At 30.5% G+C, this 20441-nt stretch overlaps 1 protein-coding gene across 1 annotated transcript in view; it reads right to left on the bottom strand.

The window, feature by feature from the left end:
• The window catches only part of LOC105360800 (titin), a 39398-nt gene that overhangs the window by 9971 nt on the left and 8986 nt on the right, over positions 1 to 20441 (bottom strand). Inside the window, 33 exon segments of the mRNA XM_011497800.1 lie at positions 3 to 75; positions 1266 to 1432; positions 1500 to 1656; positions 2512 to 2850; positions 2941 to 3655; positions 3761 to 4085; positions 5195 to 5381; positions 5514 to 5685; positions 5767 to 6286; positions 6365 to 6736; positions 6906 to 7908; positions 7999 to 10700; positions 10771 to 11022; positions 11107 to 11250; positions 11329 to 11845; positions 11973 to 12112; positions 12209 to 12381; positions 12459 to 12681; positions 12745 to 13146; positions 13264 to 13665; positions 13761 to 13904; positions 14109 to 14363; positions 14437 to 14979; positions 15070 to 16128; positions 16209 to 16754; positions 17044 to 17316; positions 17501 to 17644; positions 17716 to 17973; positions 18119 to 18262; positions 18364 to 18593; positions 18789 to 19030; positions 19605 to 19953; positions 20036 to 20388. Of these exon segments, the coding sequence (XP_011496102.1) occupies positions 3 to 75; positions 1266 to 1432; positions 1500 to 1656; positions 2512 to 2850; positions 2941 to 3655; positions 3761 to 4085; positions 5195 to 5381; positions 5514 to 5685; positions 5767 to 6286; positions 6365 to 6736; positions 6906 to 7908; positions 7999 to 10700; positions 10771 to 11022; positions 11107 to 11250; positions 11329 to 11845; positions 11973 to 12112; positions 12209 to 12381; positions 12459 to 12681; positions 12745 to 13146; positions 13264 to 13665; positions 13761 to 13904; positions 14109 to 14363; positions 14437 to 14979; positions 15070 to 16128; positions 16209 to 16754; positions 17044 to 17316; positions 17501 to 17644; positions 17716 to 17973; positions 18119 to 18262; positions 18364 to 18593; positions 18789 to 19030; positions 19605 to 19953; positions 20036 to 20388 (13525 nt within the window).

Raw genomic sequence — 20441 nt, 5'->3', positions numbered from 1 at the left:
ACAGGTAAATATGCCGGTATCTTCTTCATAAGTAGTAGCTATTAGAAGTACGGCATTATTTCCTTCGTAAATCATCTGTAACAAATAAGTGAATATTAAATTAAATATAAAATAGTTTTTTTAATTAGCCGTTTTATGGCTCATTTTTATGTCACACTATTATATTGTACAAATAATAATCAGGCAATAAAAATATCATAATAAAGTACAATTGAAATTTGTAACATTTTTCTTTACAAAATAAATGAATGTTGTGGTAAGTTCATTTTAATTTAAGTATAATAAAAATATAATTCAAAATATACAAAAATTGTTAAAATTGAAGCAACGCAATCGATTAAATTTTATTTATTTATTTATAAAATGATAATTCTTTTATTATTAAAAGAAAATCTTTTAAAATTAATTATTTTATAACATTTATAGTAAAAACTAATTTTTAAAAAGATGGAATCTTTGTTAATCAAATATAAAATATATTTAAAAGCTAATATATTCATAGAACTATAGACGTTCAATGAGTAAGAAATTAATGTAACTTATCGATAAATAATTATTGTTAATACATATTAATTATTAGTAAATTAATAAATTAATTAGTTTAATGCATATACAAATAAAGTTTTTAGTTTTTCATGATTTTAAATAAATTTAATGGTATTATTTTCATATAAAATATTTCGTAATTAGAAAAATTTTAATAAAAATTTTGCAATAACATACTATTTATCTCCTTAATTAAATAAATACGTTATTTTTATTAAATAGAATTTCATTTTAAATGTGTATATCAAAATTAGTTTTATTATTTAAAAAATTCTACCTATATGTGAAAAGAATATTATTTATAAATAGTTAATCATGATACAAATTCTTGTGTGAATGTTATAAGTTTATATTAAAGAAAATAATTTTTTTACTTTAATAAATATCAAATGATATTCATAGATTAAATTACTTCTCCAATAGAGAAAAATAAAAAGGAATTTTGTTCTTATTTTCTTTTCCTAATGTGTTATTTACTGTACGCAATAGGCTAATTTTAATGTAAAAAATAAAAACAGATCACAGTATAAACATTGCTCAAAACTTTTTTGAATAATAGAAATTCTTATTCTTTAATTGAAGTTTATTATTACTTCATTAAATTTATATTACCTATTAATAAAGTACATGAATATCTGAAGTACAATTACATTTTATGTTACAAATATAAATTAATTTTATAAAATTCATTTAATATTATATTAAATACAATTAATTACCTGAAAATCTGGTGATTCGGGAATAAGGGCACCTTCGCGATACCATTTAATTGTTGGTTTAGGTTTAATAGGTGATACTTGAGTTTTAAATTGAGCAGGTGCTCCTTCTAAAACGATCTGATCTTTAAGCGGGGTTAATTTTGGCAATACGTCGGTTACATCGGGTGCTATAAAATTATTTAATTAATTGAGATTGCAACACAACTAATTATTCTTGTAAAAAATTTTACTTACGAAGTACTTTAAGATTAGCAGTCGTGGTTACTTCTCCAGCAGGGTTCTTAGCGATACATTTATATATCCCTTCATCTTCTGGGAATGCTTCTGAAATCCTTAACGTGCAAAGATCTACTTCTTTATGCATTTGGAAATATTTGGATGGCTTAATAATCTATAAGTAATGTATATTTATTTATTATAATAATGAAAAATTAATTTAATTTTAAAATATTAACGAAACCTTTGTATAATAGATAAAATAATAGAGTATTATTTAATTACTTATTATTATTTGATAATTATTTATGACTCTCTCACAATCCATTATTTTAATCTTTAAATTGATTTAAATCTATTGCGTATAATTTATTAATATCTACATTAATGAAACTTGCCTAGAAAACTTATTTATTATCAAATTAAATAAAAGACTTATAAATTATTGTTTAAAAAATACAATGTCAATATTTTCACAATTTGAAAAATTTTAAGTATTAATTCGATATAATGGAATTTAAAAAATTCTATTTTTCTTAATAATACATAATTTTTATATCTTTATGTGTTGAATTATCCTCTCATTATAGACAACAAGTTATATTTATTTCAAGATAGTAAACAGAATAATAGTTTTATTAGATATATGACGAATGCCTAATATAGAGTATTCAATTTAATTAGTTGATTGAAAAATAATTTTTACAGGATTTAATAAAATATTGTTTTTGTTTTCAATTAGAATATTTTACAATTTTTTACATTCATTCATCAATTTAAGAAATGCTTTTCTTGTAGAAACATTTATAGAAATCTTTTAGCCAATATAAATGGATATATATATTAATTACTAATATTTAATTCTAAATAATATAAAGAAATTATTGTATAAGTTATTGAAATGATTATTTCTTTATCTAATTTTTTAATATAAGAATTATAAATCTTTTTTAATAATTAAATAAACTCTGTGTCCACATTTTCATAATCTGCATAATTTTAGTAAAAGTTATGCTTAATTGATAATAACTTTATCTGCTTTCTTCCATTGAATGATTGGAATCGGTTTTCCAGAAATTCTACAAGAAAAAGCAGCCGAAGTTCCTTCCTTAATAGTTTGATCTTGTAGTGGTTGTAATACTGTTGGTGCTTTATCAATGTCAGTTGCCGATGGTTTCGCAGCTTTAATTTGCGTTTGAAGCTGACGAACAGAACATTCTGCTTCACACCGTGCTTCGCCTGCACTATTAATAGCGACACATTCATATTTTCCAGTATCTTCTACGACACTTTCCAAAATTAGAAGAGTGTAGGTATTATCTTCCTCCAAAGTTTTGTAACGAATATCCGGACTAATTTTTTTACCATTCTATTTCATTATTAAAATAAAATAAATAATTTTTGTTTAAATAAACATAATAATAGAAATTTCTTAAAATCGTATATATTAAATTTTTACCTTCAACCAGTATACATCAATAGGTTTCGTACCGGTAACTTTTGCATCAAATCTTGCTAGCTGACCATTTGTGACTATTGTGCTCTGTACAGTATTAATAAAGCTTGGTGGTACGATTCCTCCTCTTCCTGGTTGTCTTCTTCTTTCTTCGACAACAAGATTGGCACTACATTTAGCTTTTCCACCTCTATTTTCTGCAATAACTGAAAATACTCCTGAATCTTCCATAAATACTTGTCGAATAATTAACACCGATTTCGTACTAAAAGTATAAATTTGTAGATCTGCGGAATTTGTAATAGGAAAGTCTTCCCGATACCATTTGATAGTTGGTAAGGGATCACCATCAAATTCAACCTCAAATTTAGCTTGCTCTTGTTCAAAAGCACGACATGGTTGGATTTTTTTAGTAAACATCGGTGGATTCGAAGGTTTTATTTGACCTTGAACGAGACGTTCCTGCGTTTTAGCTCTGTGTTCAACTTCAGTTGTTTCCGTTGCTGTTATATTTCGTGTTATCTCTACATCATCCTTCATTTCTTTTTGTGTCTGTTTTTGTTTAGCTACGTGAACTTCACGACCATGAATTGTCGATTCTGACGATTCTGGAGGATGTTTAGGGCCCTTATGTTGTTGAGAATCTATATCTACTTGAGTTGTAAATTTTTTACTCGGTTTTGGTAAAGGTTGTGATACATCTTTAGATTCTAATTCTCTATAATACATCATAATAAAAATAATAAATTTAATAAATTATATTAATTAAAAATTTTTAATTAAATTAAAGCGATGCATTTAAATAGTTTCAGTTTCAACTTACGTTTCCTGACTTTTTTGAGTTATGACTTTTGGAACAGAAGTACTCGGGATTTTTTCACTCGGTATAGAAAATTGATGAGATGCTTCTCTTAATCTTGTTTCTTTAAGAACTTGTTCTTCTTCAAGATTCATTAATTTACTATAATAATCTTCATTCTTTTTTGTCTTTACTGATTTTTGCCATTCAGTTTCTGGTTTTTTAATAATTTTTTGCCCAAGATGTTCTGTAGCTATAATAGTACTTTGAGAAGCACTGTGCGTCCTTTCATCAAACACGCGCTCTAATTCGGTTTCTTGTTTTTCAGTTTGTTCTTGATCATACCAAGCTAAAAGCAATAATTTTATTATATATTTATTCTATCATTATAATGCATTAATTATGTGATAATACTTAAGACTGTTTTACCTTACCAATCAGTATGATACATGCAAGGTTTATTAAAAAGAATGATTACATTATCAACAGTAGTACAGTAACAACTTATAACAAAAAAAAAATTAGGGAGAAAATAAGTTAAAGAACCAATACATTATAGACTAGGTATTAAAAAACACAATAAATATATGAAACTCAACATAAAATATTATATTAAAAATTTTATAGTTGCTTTTTTTAAATAACATTAGGTAAGGTATGAGAAAGTAAATTTAGAGTTAAGGCATAATATTCATGTCATGAATTTATAAATTATGGACAATATTGTTTCTAAATGTGTTATATTTAATGTTTAAAAAATGAAAACTTATGAACATATACGACTGAAAATTTTAAAAATGTCTTATGAAATATATATATATATATATATATATATAACACTTTCTTTACAGTCTTTAAACATAAAATAAATTAGGGGTCACATAAATTATGTAAAAGTGTATTGGAAATTATATCGTTAGCCGAATATAATACACTGGATGTAAAATCTGACGATTTTTAAAAATCATACCTGATAAATTCCTTTTATGGGTGATTTATCCAAATATTAAATAATATTTTTTGTAGTCGATTGTTCGTTCGTCTTTGGTCAAACTTTCAGTAATAGCCGATATGATTTCACTGCATCTCGTAATAGTTGTTGCCAAATGATATGATAGGTAAAAGAAAGGGAAGTATTGGAAATTTGGACTGTATGATATAGGAATATCGAATGTAAATGTACATGTCTTGTAATAAATATTGCCATATTAAATTTTGATGGCTAGTGTATTTTTAAATTTTAAATTTTATTAATTTTTAAATAATACACATTAAATTAAATATAATATTAAACTGCCACTACATAATGCTGTAAATAAACTTCATTGGTACATGTAGTTATTACAGATGTTACTTAATATAATATATCAATTATGAACATTAAATAAAATAAATTGTAAATGCAGTTTACTATAATTTCTAAAATAATGTGTACTATTCGAATGCATTTATACTTACGTCTCGGTGATGTTTTTAGAACTCCACGATAATCATCACTGCGACGCTTTACTGTTAGAGTAGTTTCTGTTCTTGCTTCGCCAACTGAGCTCCTTGCAATTACTTCGATCTTACCGTTATCGTATTGTCGTGTTTTTGGTATATCCAAATGATACATACCATCATAGGTTAATTTATAACGGGATCCCTAATATAAAGTTGTTTTTTCATTATTGAGAAAACTATATTTACTTGTATCAAATTTAAATTAATATAATTAATTGCTATATAAATAAATATAAGTATATAAAAACAGATGAAAATAGAGATAGATACTTACACTTACTACAGTATGGCCATTGATAAGCCACATAACACGGGGTCTTGGATAACCTGTTACTCTACAACAAAACCTAGACCAATCACCTTCTTCGACTGTAACGGGCTCTGGTTTACTGACAAATACAGGCGGTGCTCGAACTTTTTCCACCTCATTTTCTTCTTCAGTAACGCTAAATAATTTTAAATATTTGTTTTATAAAATAAAAAATTACAATACCACGGTAAATATATTTCTTTAATTTAATACTTACACTTGCCAGGCAGCTTCCATTTCACGAATCTTTTCTATACTCTTCATTCCTTTAGGTAATTGGGATTCATAAATAATTCCAGGTTTTCCTGCTGTTTTAATTACTGCTTTTGTTTCATCTGTACCATAAAGATTTGTAGCTCTACATACATACTCTCCGCTGTCTTCTGGATAAACCCAACCGAAATTCATTGCCACGTAGCCAAAGTCATATATAGGAGTAAATCTATTTTTGTGCGGTAATGGTTTTTCATTTAAAAACCATTCTACTTTCATATTTGGATCACCGACAGGTGCTAATTGACACTCAAATTTAGTACTATTCATTTCAACTAAATCTTCCTGGTTTTTAATTTGTGTGACGAATCTTGGTGGTTGCTTTTTTTCAGTATCGTATAAATCATCTTCTGTAAGATGTATCTCTGAAGTATATTTTTTAATAGTAGCTTCCATTTGCATTAATGCTTCCGACTTCTTCATACCCTTTGGTACTTGATTTTGTAAAATAATACTGGGTAGTTCTAAAGAATGATTAATAGTTATTAATAAATTGTTAAGTTATTTAAAATATGCAAATGTAAAATATTTTAGATGCTTACTTTTACAAGAAACAGAAGCACGAGTAACGTCTTCTCCGAGGTCATTGATAGCTTTACAAATATATTCTCCCGAATCTTCCGGATATACATATAAAATATCCATTGAGACAAATCCCATATCATAAATAGTTCGGTACCTACTATACCATTCGATTCTTAAGTTAGGATCATCTTTTGGTTCCACTTGACATTCGAACCTTACTGTTTCATTCTCTTCAACAGTTGCCGATTTAATCTGTGTAATAAATTGTGGTGGCTGATGTGGGGCTTCAGGCGGTGGTGCTACAGAAACTGGTCCTCGTTCTAATTCTTTCAATTTTTCTCCACTCATACCAGATGGAAGTTGAGATTCAAAATCAATTGATTTCTTAGCTACAATGAATAAATTATGTTTAACCAATTTAATACAATAGTACAAGATTTTTATTTCATATACTCAGTATAATAATTTAATATAGGTAAATAATAAAAGTAATTTTTTAATATATTTTAGTAGTATTGAATTTTTTAAGGCTCAATACATTGTATTAAATTTACTTACATTTGCATATAATGGTTGCCTTTGTGGTAGCAGTACCCCATTTATTTGTAGCTCTACAAACGTATTCGCCACTATCGCGTGCATACGTGTAGGCCATGTCTAAAGAAATAAAACCGAAATCATTGATTTGATGTACTCTTGAACCAGTGGCGAATGGTCTACCATTGTGATACCAGTCAATACGCATAGTTGAATCTCCTACTGGTTCTACACGACAATCAAAGTGACTTGCATCACCTTCATTAACTTCTATGTTCTTTAACTCAACTATAAATCTTGGAGGATTAGATTTTTCCTCTTCAGGTAGAATTTCATCTTTTTTGTAGAGAGATTCTTCTAGTTTTTGTATACTTTCCGTTCCTGTCTTAAAATTATTAGGTAATTGAGGTTCAAGAATAATGCCTTGTCTACCCCTAACTTGAAGTTTACATGACACAGTTGCTTCTCCATGTCTATTAATTGCTTTACATGTATAGAGACCAGAATCTCTTTGATAACAATTGGCAACTTCAAGAATAACAAAACCAAAATCATATATAGTTTTTACTCTAGATCCAGCTAATAGAGGTTTACCATTATGAAACCATTCAACTCTCATACTGGAATCATTTATAGGTTGTAATCTGCATTCAAAATGTGCAAGCGAATTTTCAGAAAGTGTTAGATCTGATGGAGTTGTTATAAATTCTGGTGGTTTTCCTGAATCATCATCTGGAGTAAGTTGTCCTGGTTCGGCACCAAGACCTTCCAGTTCGGCAATTTTATCAATTGTGCCTTCCATTCCTTTAGGTAATTGAGATTCCAAAATAATACTACGTTTACCGGTACATTTCAGGGAACATGTTGTTACAGCTTCACCATAATCATTTGTTGCCCGACAACTATATTCCCCAGAATCTTCTGGATAAATTGGCGATATTTCAAGTATTACAAAACCAAAATCACAGAAAGTACGGAATCGAGTACCAGTTTTTAAAGACTTTCCATTCCAGAACCACTCAACCTTAAAAATATGTGAATATAAATAACTCTAAACAATGTTGAGAAAATAACATACATGATATCATTATAATTAATTTTTTATATTTTTTACCTTTAATTTTGGATCGTCTATTGGTATTAAGCGAGCTTCAAAGTGTGCGCTTTCACCTTCGCGAAGATCGTCGATATTACTTAATGGCACGGTAAACATTGGTGCTTTTCCTTTTGTTTCCGTTATTTTCTCATCACGTATTTTAATCATTGAATCTTCTAATGTCTGAATTTTTTCCAAGCCTCCTTCCATGCCTTTTGGTAACTGAGAATCAAGAATCAAATTTGTTTTTGACAAACAACGCAATGTTGCTTTTGTAGAATCTTGCCCGTATTTATTAACTGCTTTGCATTCGTATTCTCCAGAATTTTCTTCATAACAATATAATATGTCAAGTATTACCAGTCCAAAGTCGTGGAAAGTACGGTAACGATGTCCAGTTGATAATTTTTTTCCGTTATAATACCATTCAACTTTTAAATCCGGATCTGTAATTGGGGTTAATCTAGCCTCAAAATGAGCAGACTGACCTTCTACTAATTTTAATATATCAGAAATTTGCGTTATAAACTTTGGAGGTTCTGCGACTGGAGATGGTGGTATTGGTTTTTGATCACCAGTATATGATTCTAGCTCTTTTATTCTCGCAAGCGAATCTGGATGTAAAGAATCAAGGTATACGCCACTTCTACCAAAACATTTTAATTTCGCTCTTGTACAATCTTCTCCATATTTATTAAATGCTTTGCAAACATATTCACCGCTATCGTGTGATAAAACTCCAGCAATATCCATAACAACAAATCCAAAATCTGAAACCATTTTATAACGTGACGAATGACGTATTGGTTTTCCATTATGAAACCACTCTACTTTTAGGTTCGGATCTCCAATTGGAATTAAAGTACATTCAAAGTGTGCTGATTGGTTATCTTTAAGACCTTCTAAAGACTGAATTTGGGTGGTAAATCTTGGTTTTTGTCCTTTTGATTTATCAATGCATTCTAAAGTCAAATTTATTTCTGCTTGACCCCATTTATTTGTTGCTTTACAAGTATATATTCCAGTATCTTCTATTTTTGTACCATGTACTTCGAGTACTACAGTTCCAAATGCATAAACTGTACGAATACGATGACTTGCTTTGACTGGCTTGTCCTTAAAGAACCATTCAACGGTCATTGTTTCATCTCCCATTGGAATAAGTGTACCTTCGAAATGAGCGAGTTCACCTTCAGACAAATTCGTTATATTCTCTGAATATGAGGTGAAAACTGGTGGATGACCCCCATCACTTTCCGTAGGAATATGTGGATGTTTGATTAAAGATTCCTCTAAGTCTTGTATTGCTTCAAGCCCTTCTTTTCCTTTGGGATGCTGAGAACGGTCTATTATACTTTCTTTGGTAGAGCAATAAATTGTTGAAGATGTAAATGCTTCACCAGCTTTATTATAAGCTTTACAAGTATATATACCAGAATCTCTGTCATAAGCATCACTTAAATCTAATGTGACAAATCCGAAATCATACGTTATCTTAAATCTTGAACCATGTTGTAGTAACTTTCCATTAAAGTACCATTCAACTTTCAAATTAGGATCATCTTTTGGTTCAAATCGACCTTCTAAATGAAGTGGTTGAGACTCGCCAAGTCTAAATTCAGGTTGAAGTGGAATTATCCATACAGGCTTAGGATATTCTTTCTCTGGGCTACTTCCAGATTTCCTTCCTTTTGATGCTTGTGCATCTTCAACTTCCCTAACTTTTTCTAAACCTGCTTCTCCTTGTGGATGTTGAGTTTGCAAATAAATATTTTGCTTACTAATGCAATTTAAAGTACCAGTAGTTTGAGCTGAACCTTTAGAATTTGTTGCTCGTACAGTAATTATACCTGAATCTTCTTCATATGCATGATTTAAATCGAGAGTTACATAACCAAAATCATAAGTTGATTTAAATCTTGAACCATATGGTAATGGCTTACCATTAAGAAACCATTCAATTTTCATTGTTGGATCTTTTGATGGTTCAACATTACATTCAAAATGAATATTATCACCTTCAATACACTCTACATTATTCAGATGGCTAATGAATAAAGGTTCTTCATATACTGGTTCAGGTTGTTCTCTCCTAGCTTGTGGAGGTTGTTCAAGTGTACTGATTTTTGGAAGAGCATCAGGATGTAATGTGTCGCTAAACAGCCAATGCCGATCTACAATTTTTAAACTAGACGTTGATACAGCTTCACCGAGTAAATTAGTAGCTTTACATGTATAAATTGCAGAATCATCTGCTCGAAGCCCATTTATTGATAATGAAACCAAGCCAAAATCGAAAGTACTTTTCAAACGTGTTCCTGTTTGAAGACTAACTCCATTTTTAAACCATTCTACACGAAGATTTGGATCAGCACGTGGTTCCACTTGTGCTTCTAGATAAATATGTTGTCCTTCAACTAAATTATCATAACTGGTCAAGTGTGTTGTAAAAACAGGCGCTTGCTGTGGCGTTGTATCAACAAACATTTCAGGAACTTTATTCATTTCTGCTTCTTTAAGTTGTATTTTTTGCCAGGAATCCGGTTGAAGAGCATCACCAGATATGGACGATCGTGCTTTAACTTTCAACGAAATCGATGATACTGCTTCTCCAGCTTTATTAATAGCTTTACAAGTGTATACGCCAGAATCTTCAGGAATGACTTTCATTATATCCAGTGTGACGAATCCGAAGTCATGATTAACACGATAACGAGAACCTTTAAAATAAAAAATAACATAAGAATATTGTAACAAATATGCTAATAAAAATATATTAATTAAACTTACCAATTTGAAGTTCAATGCCATTAATATACCATTCAAATCTTAAATTTGAATCTCCAACTGGTACTACTCTGCATTCATAACGGGCAATTTGCCCTTCCCACAATTCAGATGGGCCACTTAATAGTTGAGTAAATATTGGTTTATCGAAAGTTCTTTCAGGTTCTTCAGGACGAATCGGTTTATTAGCTTCTAATAGAGCAATTTTATTTTGGGCTTGGGGATGCTGTGTGTCTAATTGAATACTTGCTTTTGCTATAAAAGTAAACAACCGCGTTAAAAAAATTTGAAAATAAAAATTAGTCTTATTGTAAAATATAATAATTAAAATTTCCTTACTTTGAACTCTCATTGAAGCGGTTGTTACGGCTTCACCTAAGGCATTCGTAGCACGACAAATATAAATACCTTCATCATCTTCACGGACGTGAGATAAATCAAGTGAAACATAGCCAAAATCGTGAACTTTCATAATTCGTGAGCCTACAATTTAAGGAAATATTAAAATGATATTGGAATCAATATGTTTATTGAGATAATTATGTAAATATAAAAACAAACTTGTTTCTAGTGGCTGCTCATTTCTAAACCATTCGACTTTTAGTGTAGGATCACCAACAGGAATTAATCTACATTCGAAGTGAGCTATTTGACCTTCGAGTATGTTGTCAATATTTTGTAATGGCTGCGTGAAAACTGGTCTCTGTTTTGTTTGAGGTTCGGAGACATCGGGTCTCTTCCACGGTTGTTGTGATTCTAGTTCACGTATTTTTTCTAATCCCTCAGGACGCTGTGGTTCCAAAATGATACTTTCTTTAGGTATAACATTAAGATCAATTGAAGAAACGCATTGGCCAAGAGTATTAATAGCACGAACAGAGTATTGGCCAGCATCTTCCGGAACGGCATATCCAATATCAAGTGCAACATATCCAAAATCAAAAGTAACGTGAAATCTAGATGCAGAGATTAATGGTTTTCCATTATGGAAGAATTCAATTCGTAAATTAGCGTCATGCAACGGTTCGATTTGACATTCAAAATGTGCTGTTTGTCCCTCATATATTTCTTTAGTTCCCTAAAATAAGTGTAATATAATTAATATTTTCAATATCATAAATAAATATATATATATATATATATATATATATATATATATATATATATTGTAATTTTATATTTATTACTAATTTTGTTTAACTTACTCGAAGTTCAGTAACAAATCTTGGTGGGAATATAGGTGGTTCATCGATCTCCAATCTTGTAGGTCGTCCTTGAGATTCTAATTCTCTTATTTTCTCAAGACCATCAGGATGTTGAGTATCAAGTATTAAGCTTCGGTGAGCTGTAGATTAAATTAAATTTAATACGTTTTACAAATTTATTATCTCGTAAGGCATATATTGAATTTAATAATAAATAATTATTTTTTATAACTTACAGCCAACTTTGATTGTACATGTATTTACTGCTTCCCCTGCAAGATTTGTAGCTTTGCACATGTAAGTACCAGAATCTTCTGAATAAGTATACAAAATATCAAGAGCTACATATCCGAAGTCATGAGTTGTTCTAAAACGATGACCTGTTTTTACCGCTTTTCCATTAACAAACCTAAATAAATATTTATTATGTCGCGGTAAATTAATATTGAAATTAAAATTGTATTGCTCATTTATAATTTATATTACCATTCTATTTTTAAATTAGAATCATTAATCGGCTCAACACGACATTCAAGATGGGCGTGCTCTCCCTCTTTAAGATGATCTAAGTTATTAAGAGGAGTAAGGAATATTGGTTTTTGATGAATAATTTCTTTTTCAAATACTTGTTTAATTTCAACCGTTTCCAGTTTACGAATTTTTTCAAGACGTTGGGCATCTAATGTATCAAGATATAGTCCTTGTTTAGCTGCAATAAGAAATATGATTTTAATTTTTAAGCATATAGTATTTTTAAATTTATAGTACTTACAGTCTACTGAAATAACACATGTAGTAACCGCTTCACCCACTGCATTTCTAGCCTTGCACATATAAGTTCCAGAGTCTTCCGGATATGCATACAAAATATCGAGTGCAACATATCCAAAATCGTAAGTGGTTTTAAATTTATGTCCTTGGGGAATTGGTCTTCCATTTCTGAACCACTCAACGATCATAGTTGGATCATTCACTGGTGTCAGTGTAGCTTCTACATGAGCGCTTTTACCTTCAGGCAAGTGCTCGATATTCTTTAATGGTCGTCCAAACTTCGGCTTTTCTGCAACAATTTCATCATCTCTATCGATTCGTTTATAACGTGAGTCATCTTCAAGATATTGTATTTTTTTTAACGCTCCTTCGTGTTGAGTATCGCGAATAATTGAAGCACGGGCTAAAAATGAATAAATATTTACATTAACACATACACACACGCGCGCGCGCACACACACACACACACACAAAATATTTTTATTTCTTTTTAATTTAAGAGTTTTGTATTAAAACTTACACTTTACATCGAGTTTAATAGAACTTTGTGCTTGTCCAAGTTTATTCGTTACTTTACAAGTATATGTACCAGAGTCTGCAGCATAAACTGATAAAACATCAAGTGCAGCAAATCCAAAATCATAAGTAGTTCTGTATCTGTGTCCAGTAGAAAGTGGTTTGCCGTTGTGAAACCATTCTACTTTTAAGTTAGAGTCAGGATAAGGTTCGATACGGCATTCATAATGAGCACTATGGCCTTCAACTAAATTTGCTGGTCCATTTAATTGAACAGTAAACCGTGGTTTTTCAGTAACTGTTATTTCTTCTTCTTCCTGTCTTTGGTATTTATTAATACCTTCTAATGCTTGAAGTTTTGAAAGCGCACTTTCATGTTGTGATTCAAACTGTAATGCTGCTTTAGCTGTATAAAGCATATGATAATAATAGGAGATTACATACAGTACTTTATAAATAGTTAATATCTTCGTTCTATATTAAATTAATTAATTAACTTACATTGTACAAACAAAGTAGCTGAGGTTACAGCTTCACCAAGATCATTAATCGCTCTACACGTATAAGTACCGGCGTCTTCTGGGTTTACATATTTCATATTAAGAGCAACGTAACCGAAGTCATGCATTGTTGTAATACGATTAGCTAAATAAATTCGAAATAAATAAATTACTTATTATAATATTAAAGTTATAATATGAAAATTTTTTTAAATAATATTTGTTAATTATATATAATCAATATAAGTTCAATATATATTATATATATAACAATATGTAGATTATCAAAATTGCAACGTTTTATTAACAATTATTAAAATTATTAGAATTTTTTTTATTTATTACTAACATGCTAGAATTGGAACACCATTTCGTAACCATTGCACTTTAAGTTTGGAATCTCCAACAGGAATAACTCGAGCTTCAAAGTGAGCAGCTTGATTTTCCGCGACTCGTAGATCCTTAATTGGCAATGTAAATACTGGCGCTTGTGATACAGATTCTTCTTGTACAATCTTACGTTGATAGCGCGAATGATCTTCTAATTGTCGGACTCTTTGTAAAGCCTCTTCATTTTGGGTCTCCAAATATATAGATTTTTTTGCTGTAAATATAAAATAGAATTCAATTTTTATGTTAATTTGATTATATATAATAGATTTTAACAATATACTAACAATGTACAACAGCAGTGGCAGAAGTTATAGCTTCGCCTATTGTATTTTTAGCTCTACAGGTGTATGTTCCTGCATCTTCTGGATATGCATACATAATATCTAAAGCTACAAAACCGAAACTATTAGTTTCTACAAAACGCGATCCGGCTTTTACTGGCAAATTATTATGGAACCATTCGACATTCATTGTACCATCTGATACTGGTATCAGTCTACATTCAAAATGAGCTCTTTGTCCTTCTTTAATCTCTACATTATTCAAAGATGTTGTAAAGATTGGTACTTGAGTTGTTGTTTCGTCTATGTCTTCTCGCCGATAATATTTGGATTTATCTTCAAGATAATGAATTTGTTCCAGACCAGTTTCATTCTGAGTATCTGTTAATATTTGAGCAGTGGAACGACAACTAAGTGTACAGCACACTTCATCACTGCCTACAAGATTAACAGCTCTACAAGTGTATGTACCAGAATCTTCTGCAATAAGGTCGATCACATCAAGAGCAACGTATCCGAAATCATGAATAGGGCGAAATCGGTGTCCTACAAATTCATTATTTTTATTAATTATAATTTGTACAATATGGATTTCAATATTCATTATTCAAGATTAATAAAAAAAATATAGTATACCTATTGTAACGGGACGACCATTTTTATACCATTCTACTTTCAAATTTGAATCTGTAACAGGTTCGAGTTTACATTCAAAATGAGCATGTTGTCCTTCTCTAAGATTCTCTTGGTTTTTAGGATATGTAATGAATTTAGGTTTGATATTAACAACTTCATCTACGAGCTCATGTCTCTTATATTTAGAAGCATCTTCCAGATATTGAATTCGTTCAAGGCCTTCTGGATTCTGTGTTTCTAAGATTAAATCCTTCTTTGCATGAACTCTCACTGAGCATGAAGTTACGGCTTCGCCAAGTTGATTACGTGCTTGGCAAGTGTAGACACCCGAATCCTCTGGATAAACACCCAAAATGTCAAGGGCAACATAATCAAATTCATAAGACGGTCTAAAGCGGTGTCCGGTTTTTACCGGCCTTCCATTAACAAACCAATCTACTTTCATGTACACATCGCCAACGGGCTGTAAGCGACATTCTAAATGAGCATTTGTTAGTTCGACAGTTTCGATATTATGAAGCGGTCGCGTAAATTGTGGAGCCTGTTGTACGGTTACTTCTTCTTCAAGAATTTTTCTGTATCGTGATGAATCTTCAAGCACTTGAATTTGCTCTAAAGATTGTTCATTTTGAGTATCAGTAACTATGTCTGAACGACCAATAACGCGAACACATGCTGATGTATGGGCTGATCCCAAATGATTAGTAGCACGAACTGTATATTCGCCAGAATCAAGTGCACTTGTATGTATAATATCAAGGGCAACGAAGCCAAAGTCATAATAAGTTCTAAATCTCGATCCAATCGTAACTGGTCTACCATTATGAAACCATTCGACGCGCATCGTTGGATCTCCCAATGGTTCTAATCTACATTCCAAATGAATATTTTTACCTTCACTGACTGGCGATGGGTTACTTAGGGGTTGAATAAATATTGGTTTTGATTTAGAAATTTCTTCAATATAATATTGTGGCTCAATAACCTTAGACTCTTCAAAGCGCTGAGTTTTTTTAAATGCACCTAGGTGCGCGCTGCTAGTATCAATGCTCGAACGAGCTAAAAAAATGTATAAATTAAACACATAAATAACACATACAACATAATTTTATTAATATTATATAAAAATATTGACTTACTCTCGACTAACATAGTGGCAGATAATTTTGCCTCTCCTAAGTTATTTCTTGCAACAACGGTGTACGTTCCTGCGTCTTCTGATCTAACTTGAAGTATATCAATTGCTACATATCCGAAATCATAATACGTTTGAATTCTATTGGCAGCAGTAATAGACTGGCCATTGTGGTACCACTCAATCTTCATATTGAGGTCACTTTGAGGTTCTACGCGAGCTTCAAAATGAGCTCTTTGTCCTTCAACAATTTTATTTGTTCCTTTCAATGGTCCCAAAAATCTAGGTGGTTGGTTCATTTGTTTTTCTTCTTCTACCTTACGATGGTATCGACTAGAATCTTCTAAGCTTTGTATTTTCTGTAATCCACTTGGATGCTGGCTATCATAAATGATATCATTTTTAGTAATAACACTTAATTGTGCTGTGGTGTGTGCTTCCCCTGCGCGATTATACGCATGACAGGTATAAATACCAACATCATGAATTGTAACGTATTTTATTGTTAGCGCCACATATCCAAAGTTAAAGAATGTTGTAATTCGTGAGCCTTAAAAATAAATTTCATTATTTAATTCATTTTAATTAATTATTTTTTTCTGTAAATGTGTAAATTGTAATTTGGAATGTGAATTTGAATTTGAATAATTTAAATTATTTAACCTATTATATTTTATATTAACCAATATAATTGCCTATTATAAAACGTATAGGAAATAATTTAATATTTGTAGTGCATTGCGTTTGATCATTAAGTAATTATGTATACACTATGTTTATTGAAGTTAGGAATTAATATTTTATAGTATGAGTAAATAAATATTAGAACAATTTCTTACTAGCTTCGACGGGACGACCATCTTTTAACCATTCAACATGAAGTGATGCATCTCCGACGGGTTCGAGTTGAGCTTCGTAATGTGCAAATCCACCTTCTCGAATATTTATTTGATCTTTTATCGGCGTTTTAAATACTGGTGAGATCATTCTATCAGGTTGCTCGTAAACGTATTTTTGATGTATAGTTTGTTGATAAGCCTCTAATTCTTCAGCGGCTTCGATATATCTTTGTTGCTCAGGAATACCAAGATCGGCAGTAACATTAGTGCGTGCTGCAAATACAATAAATAATTGTAAGAAATTGTATTAATTAAATTAATAATTCACCTACTTATTATCATTACTATTATTATTATTGTTATCATTATTATTATAATTATTATCATTATCATTATCATTATCATTATTATTATTATTATTATTATTATTATTATTATTATTATTTATTGATCTTACTAAATATACGCAAAGTCGCAGAACTGATAGCCTCTCCTACACGATTTATAGCTCTTGCAGTATAAGAACCTGCATCTTCACTTCGTAGGTGCATAATATTTAACGAGACATATCCGAAGTTGAAGATGGTACTAGTTCTTGAACCTGTTTTTCAAGACGTAAATTTTATTAATTTTTCCAAACAATATATACTATGGTATATTATTTTAACTTACTGGCAGTGATGGGCCTTCCATCCTTATACCACTCCACTTTCATGGTAGGATCACTCACAGGGGTGAGTTGACCCTCAAAGTGTGCATTACGTCCTTCTTGTAGTTCTCCTAGATCTTGGAGTGGTCGGATGAAGACTGGACACTGAGAAGAGATCTCATCTACGCTTTCCTGCCTTTGGTACTTACTGTAATCCTCAAGTTGTTGAATATATCGAAGACTTTCCGGATTTTGGCTTGTTTGTTCGATTGTGGCACGTGCTATGATAAAAAAAAGGAAAGAAAAAAAAAGAAAAAAAAAAGTGTTACATAGAATAATCACCTATTATCGATTTGATTATATGGACAAATATCTGTTACGTCTGATATAAATAAAATTATCAGAAATTAAAATATTGTTATTTACGTGTAACGCTGAGGTTAGCTCGAGATTCAGCTATTCCTGTAGAACTCACTGCACGACAAACATATTCACCGCTATCTTCCATAATTATACTAATCAAATCTAGAGCGATGAATCCAAAGCGGAAAATAGAAGTAGCACGAGAGCCTATAGATATTAGATTATATTTTTATATAGAATTAAAAGTATTTCAAATACATTATTTAAAGGAACTCATGGAATTACAAATAATAAATACATGTACTTACTCGCATCTAAAGCTCTCCCATTGACATACCATTCCACTCTCATGGTAGGGTCTCCCACCGGTTCGATTCTAGCTTCGAAGTGATTACGATCTCCTTCGATCTTGTGAGCATCATGTAAAGGTATAATAAAATGTGGAGGTGGATAAATTCGATCTTCTTCAACTGGCGGTAAATAAGGTTTTGCTCTTTCTACATGTTTCAAATAAATCACTTCAGGGCCAGGCGCGGGTCTGTAATATAGAAACATAAAATATTTTGAAAGATGAAACAGATTGTATATAACGGGAAAATAAAATTTCCCTCATTTGTTATATTTTAAGAATCATTAAGTGTTCAATGAAAATTTATTTGAATAATAAATATAAATTAGAAGCTATTTTTCGTTTGTAATTTAATATAATTGACAATATCGAGATTGTGTTTACTCAGGTTCGATGACTTTCGTTGGTCGGGGTAAATTTAGACGTCTTGGTGGTTCGGGGGCTGCTCCTTTTGGTGTTTCAACAAATAATCGTGCTCGGGTAGCCGTTGAACCAGCTACGTTCTGTGCTGTACATTGGTACCAAGCGGCATCATTAATCTTAGTTTGCGGAATATCTAAAGTTGAGGCTCCATTGCCGTCCATTATAATACGCACATCGGGGCTGGGCGTAATTGGTACGCCATCCTTTATATTATAAATTTAATTTTATGCTTATGTTTTATTGGATATCAGATTTTACATTAATTTTAATATTATACTGAAATAATTTGTAATAATTATGTTATTATATTATTGTTTTCAAAACATTCTTTTTATGTAAATAATGTCTTAAACTTCTCAATATAATTCGATAAATTGATATTAAAATTAATATGTTAAATATTTTATAAATTTTTATATATAAAATAGTATTGCACAATGAACAATATTTGTAATTTTTTTTCATTCGCTGAAAGTAATCATATTTTAAATGTAATATTTAAATACGTGATTAACTTTTGATTATATAGTTTTTTTACGTGTTAAAGTGTATTTAATTACCGAAATTTTTAAAACATCGAGATTTAAAATATTTTACATCTCTCAGTAATAGAAATATTAATTCATGGATGCGTTTATATGTATATTTGAAAAATAATTACTATATTCGCAGTTGTGCAGTTTAAGAGCAACTTCGTTCATTGTATAAATATAAATATAAATTATTACGATGAATAGCAATATATTTTGTATAATATGTTTAATATAGTTAATTAACCTTTTGCCAAGTGATTCGAGGTGCTGGAGATGCAACTGCTCGGGCTGTGAAAATTACGGGTTCACCTTCTTTTACGGTAGTTGTTGTAAATCTTTCCACAAATTTCGGGGCTATAACTTGTTCTTTTTCAATTACATTCAGATTGCATTGAAACGAGATTTCACCTGCTTTATTACAAGCCACACATGTAACAGTTCCTCCATCTAATCGACTAACATTTGTTATCATTAATGAGTTGCCACCGCTTTCGTTGACTAAAATTTTATGCGTTGCGTCGTTATTCACTGGATAACCATTAATATACCATGTAACTTCAGGGTATGGTCGTCCAGTTACACGGCAATCAAATCTATATTAATATATAATAAATATTAACATAAATTCGTAACAGTAAAAATCTTTTATATAAATATACATATTCTGATAGGTACCTTGTCATTTTTCCTTCTGTAACATCGCGATCATTACAAGTACGAATGAAATTTGGTGCAATTACTTTGTTATTATCAAGAGGCTCTTGAAACGTTTCAGATTGATAAGATGAAATGATTTCTTTACTAGTTTGCATTGATTGCATTGTTGCATGATCAATCTGATCCCTAGGTTCAACAGCTAGATAAGCTGAAGTAACCGTGCAACCTTGTGGATTTTCTGTTAAAAGAGAATAATGTCCATTGTCTTGGGATGTAACATTATGAATCTTGAGTCGTGCTTGTTGATTTGAGTATACTGTTTCAATGTGTTGTGAATCATATAAACGTTGACCATCTTTAAACCATGTTAACTGTAAGAATGAAAATAATCATAACTAAGATAATATATCAATATTTTATGTGT

Source organism: Ceratosolen solmsi, unplaced genomic scaffold (assembly GCF_000503995.2).
Source record: "Ceratosolen solmsi marchali unplaced genomic scaffold, CerSol_1.0 scaffold47, whole genome shotgun sequence".
Lineage (NCBI taxonomy): Eukaryota > Metazoa > Arthropoda > Insecta > Hymenoptera > Agaonidae > Ceratosolen > Ceratosolen solmsi.
The sequence above is the reverse complement of the archived record's forward strand: the minus strand, read 5'-3'. Positions and strand labels throughout refer to the sequence as shown.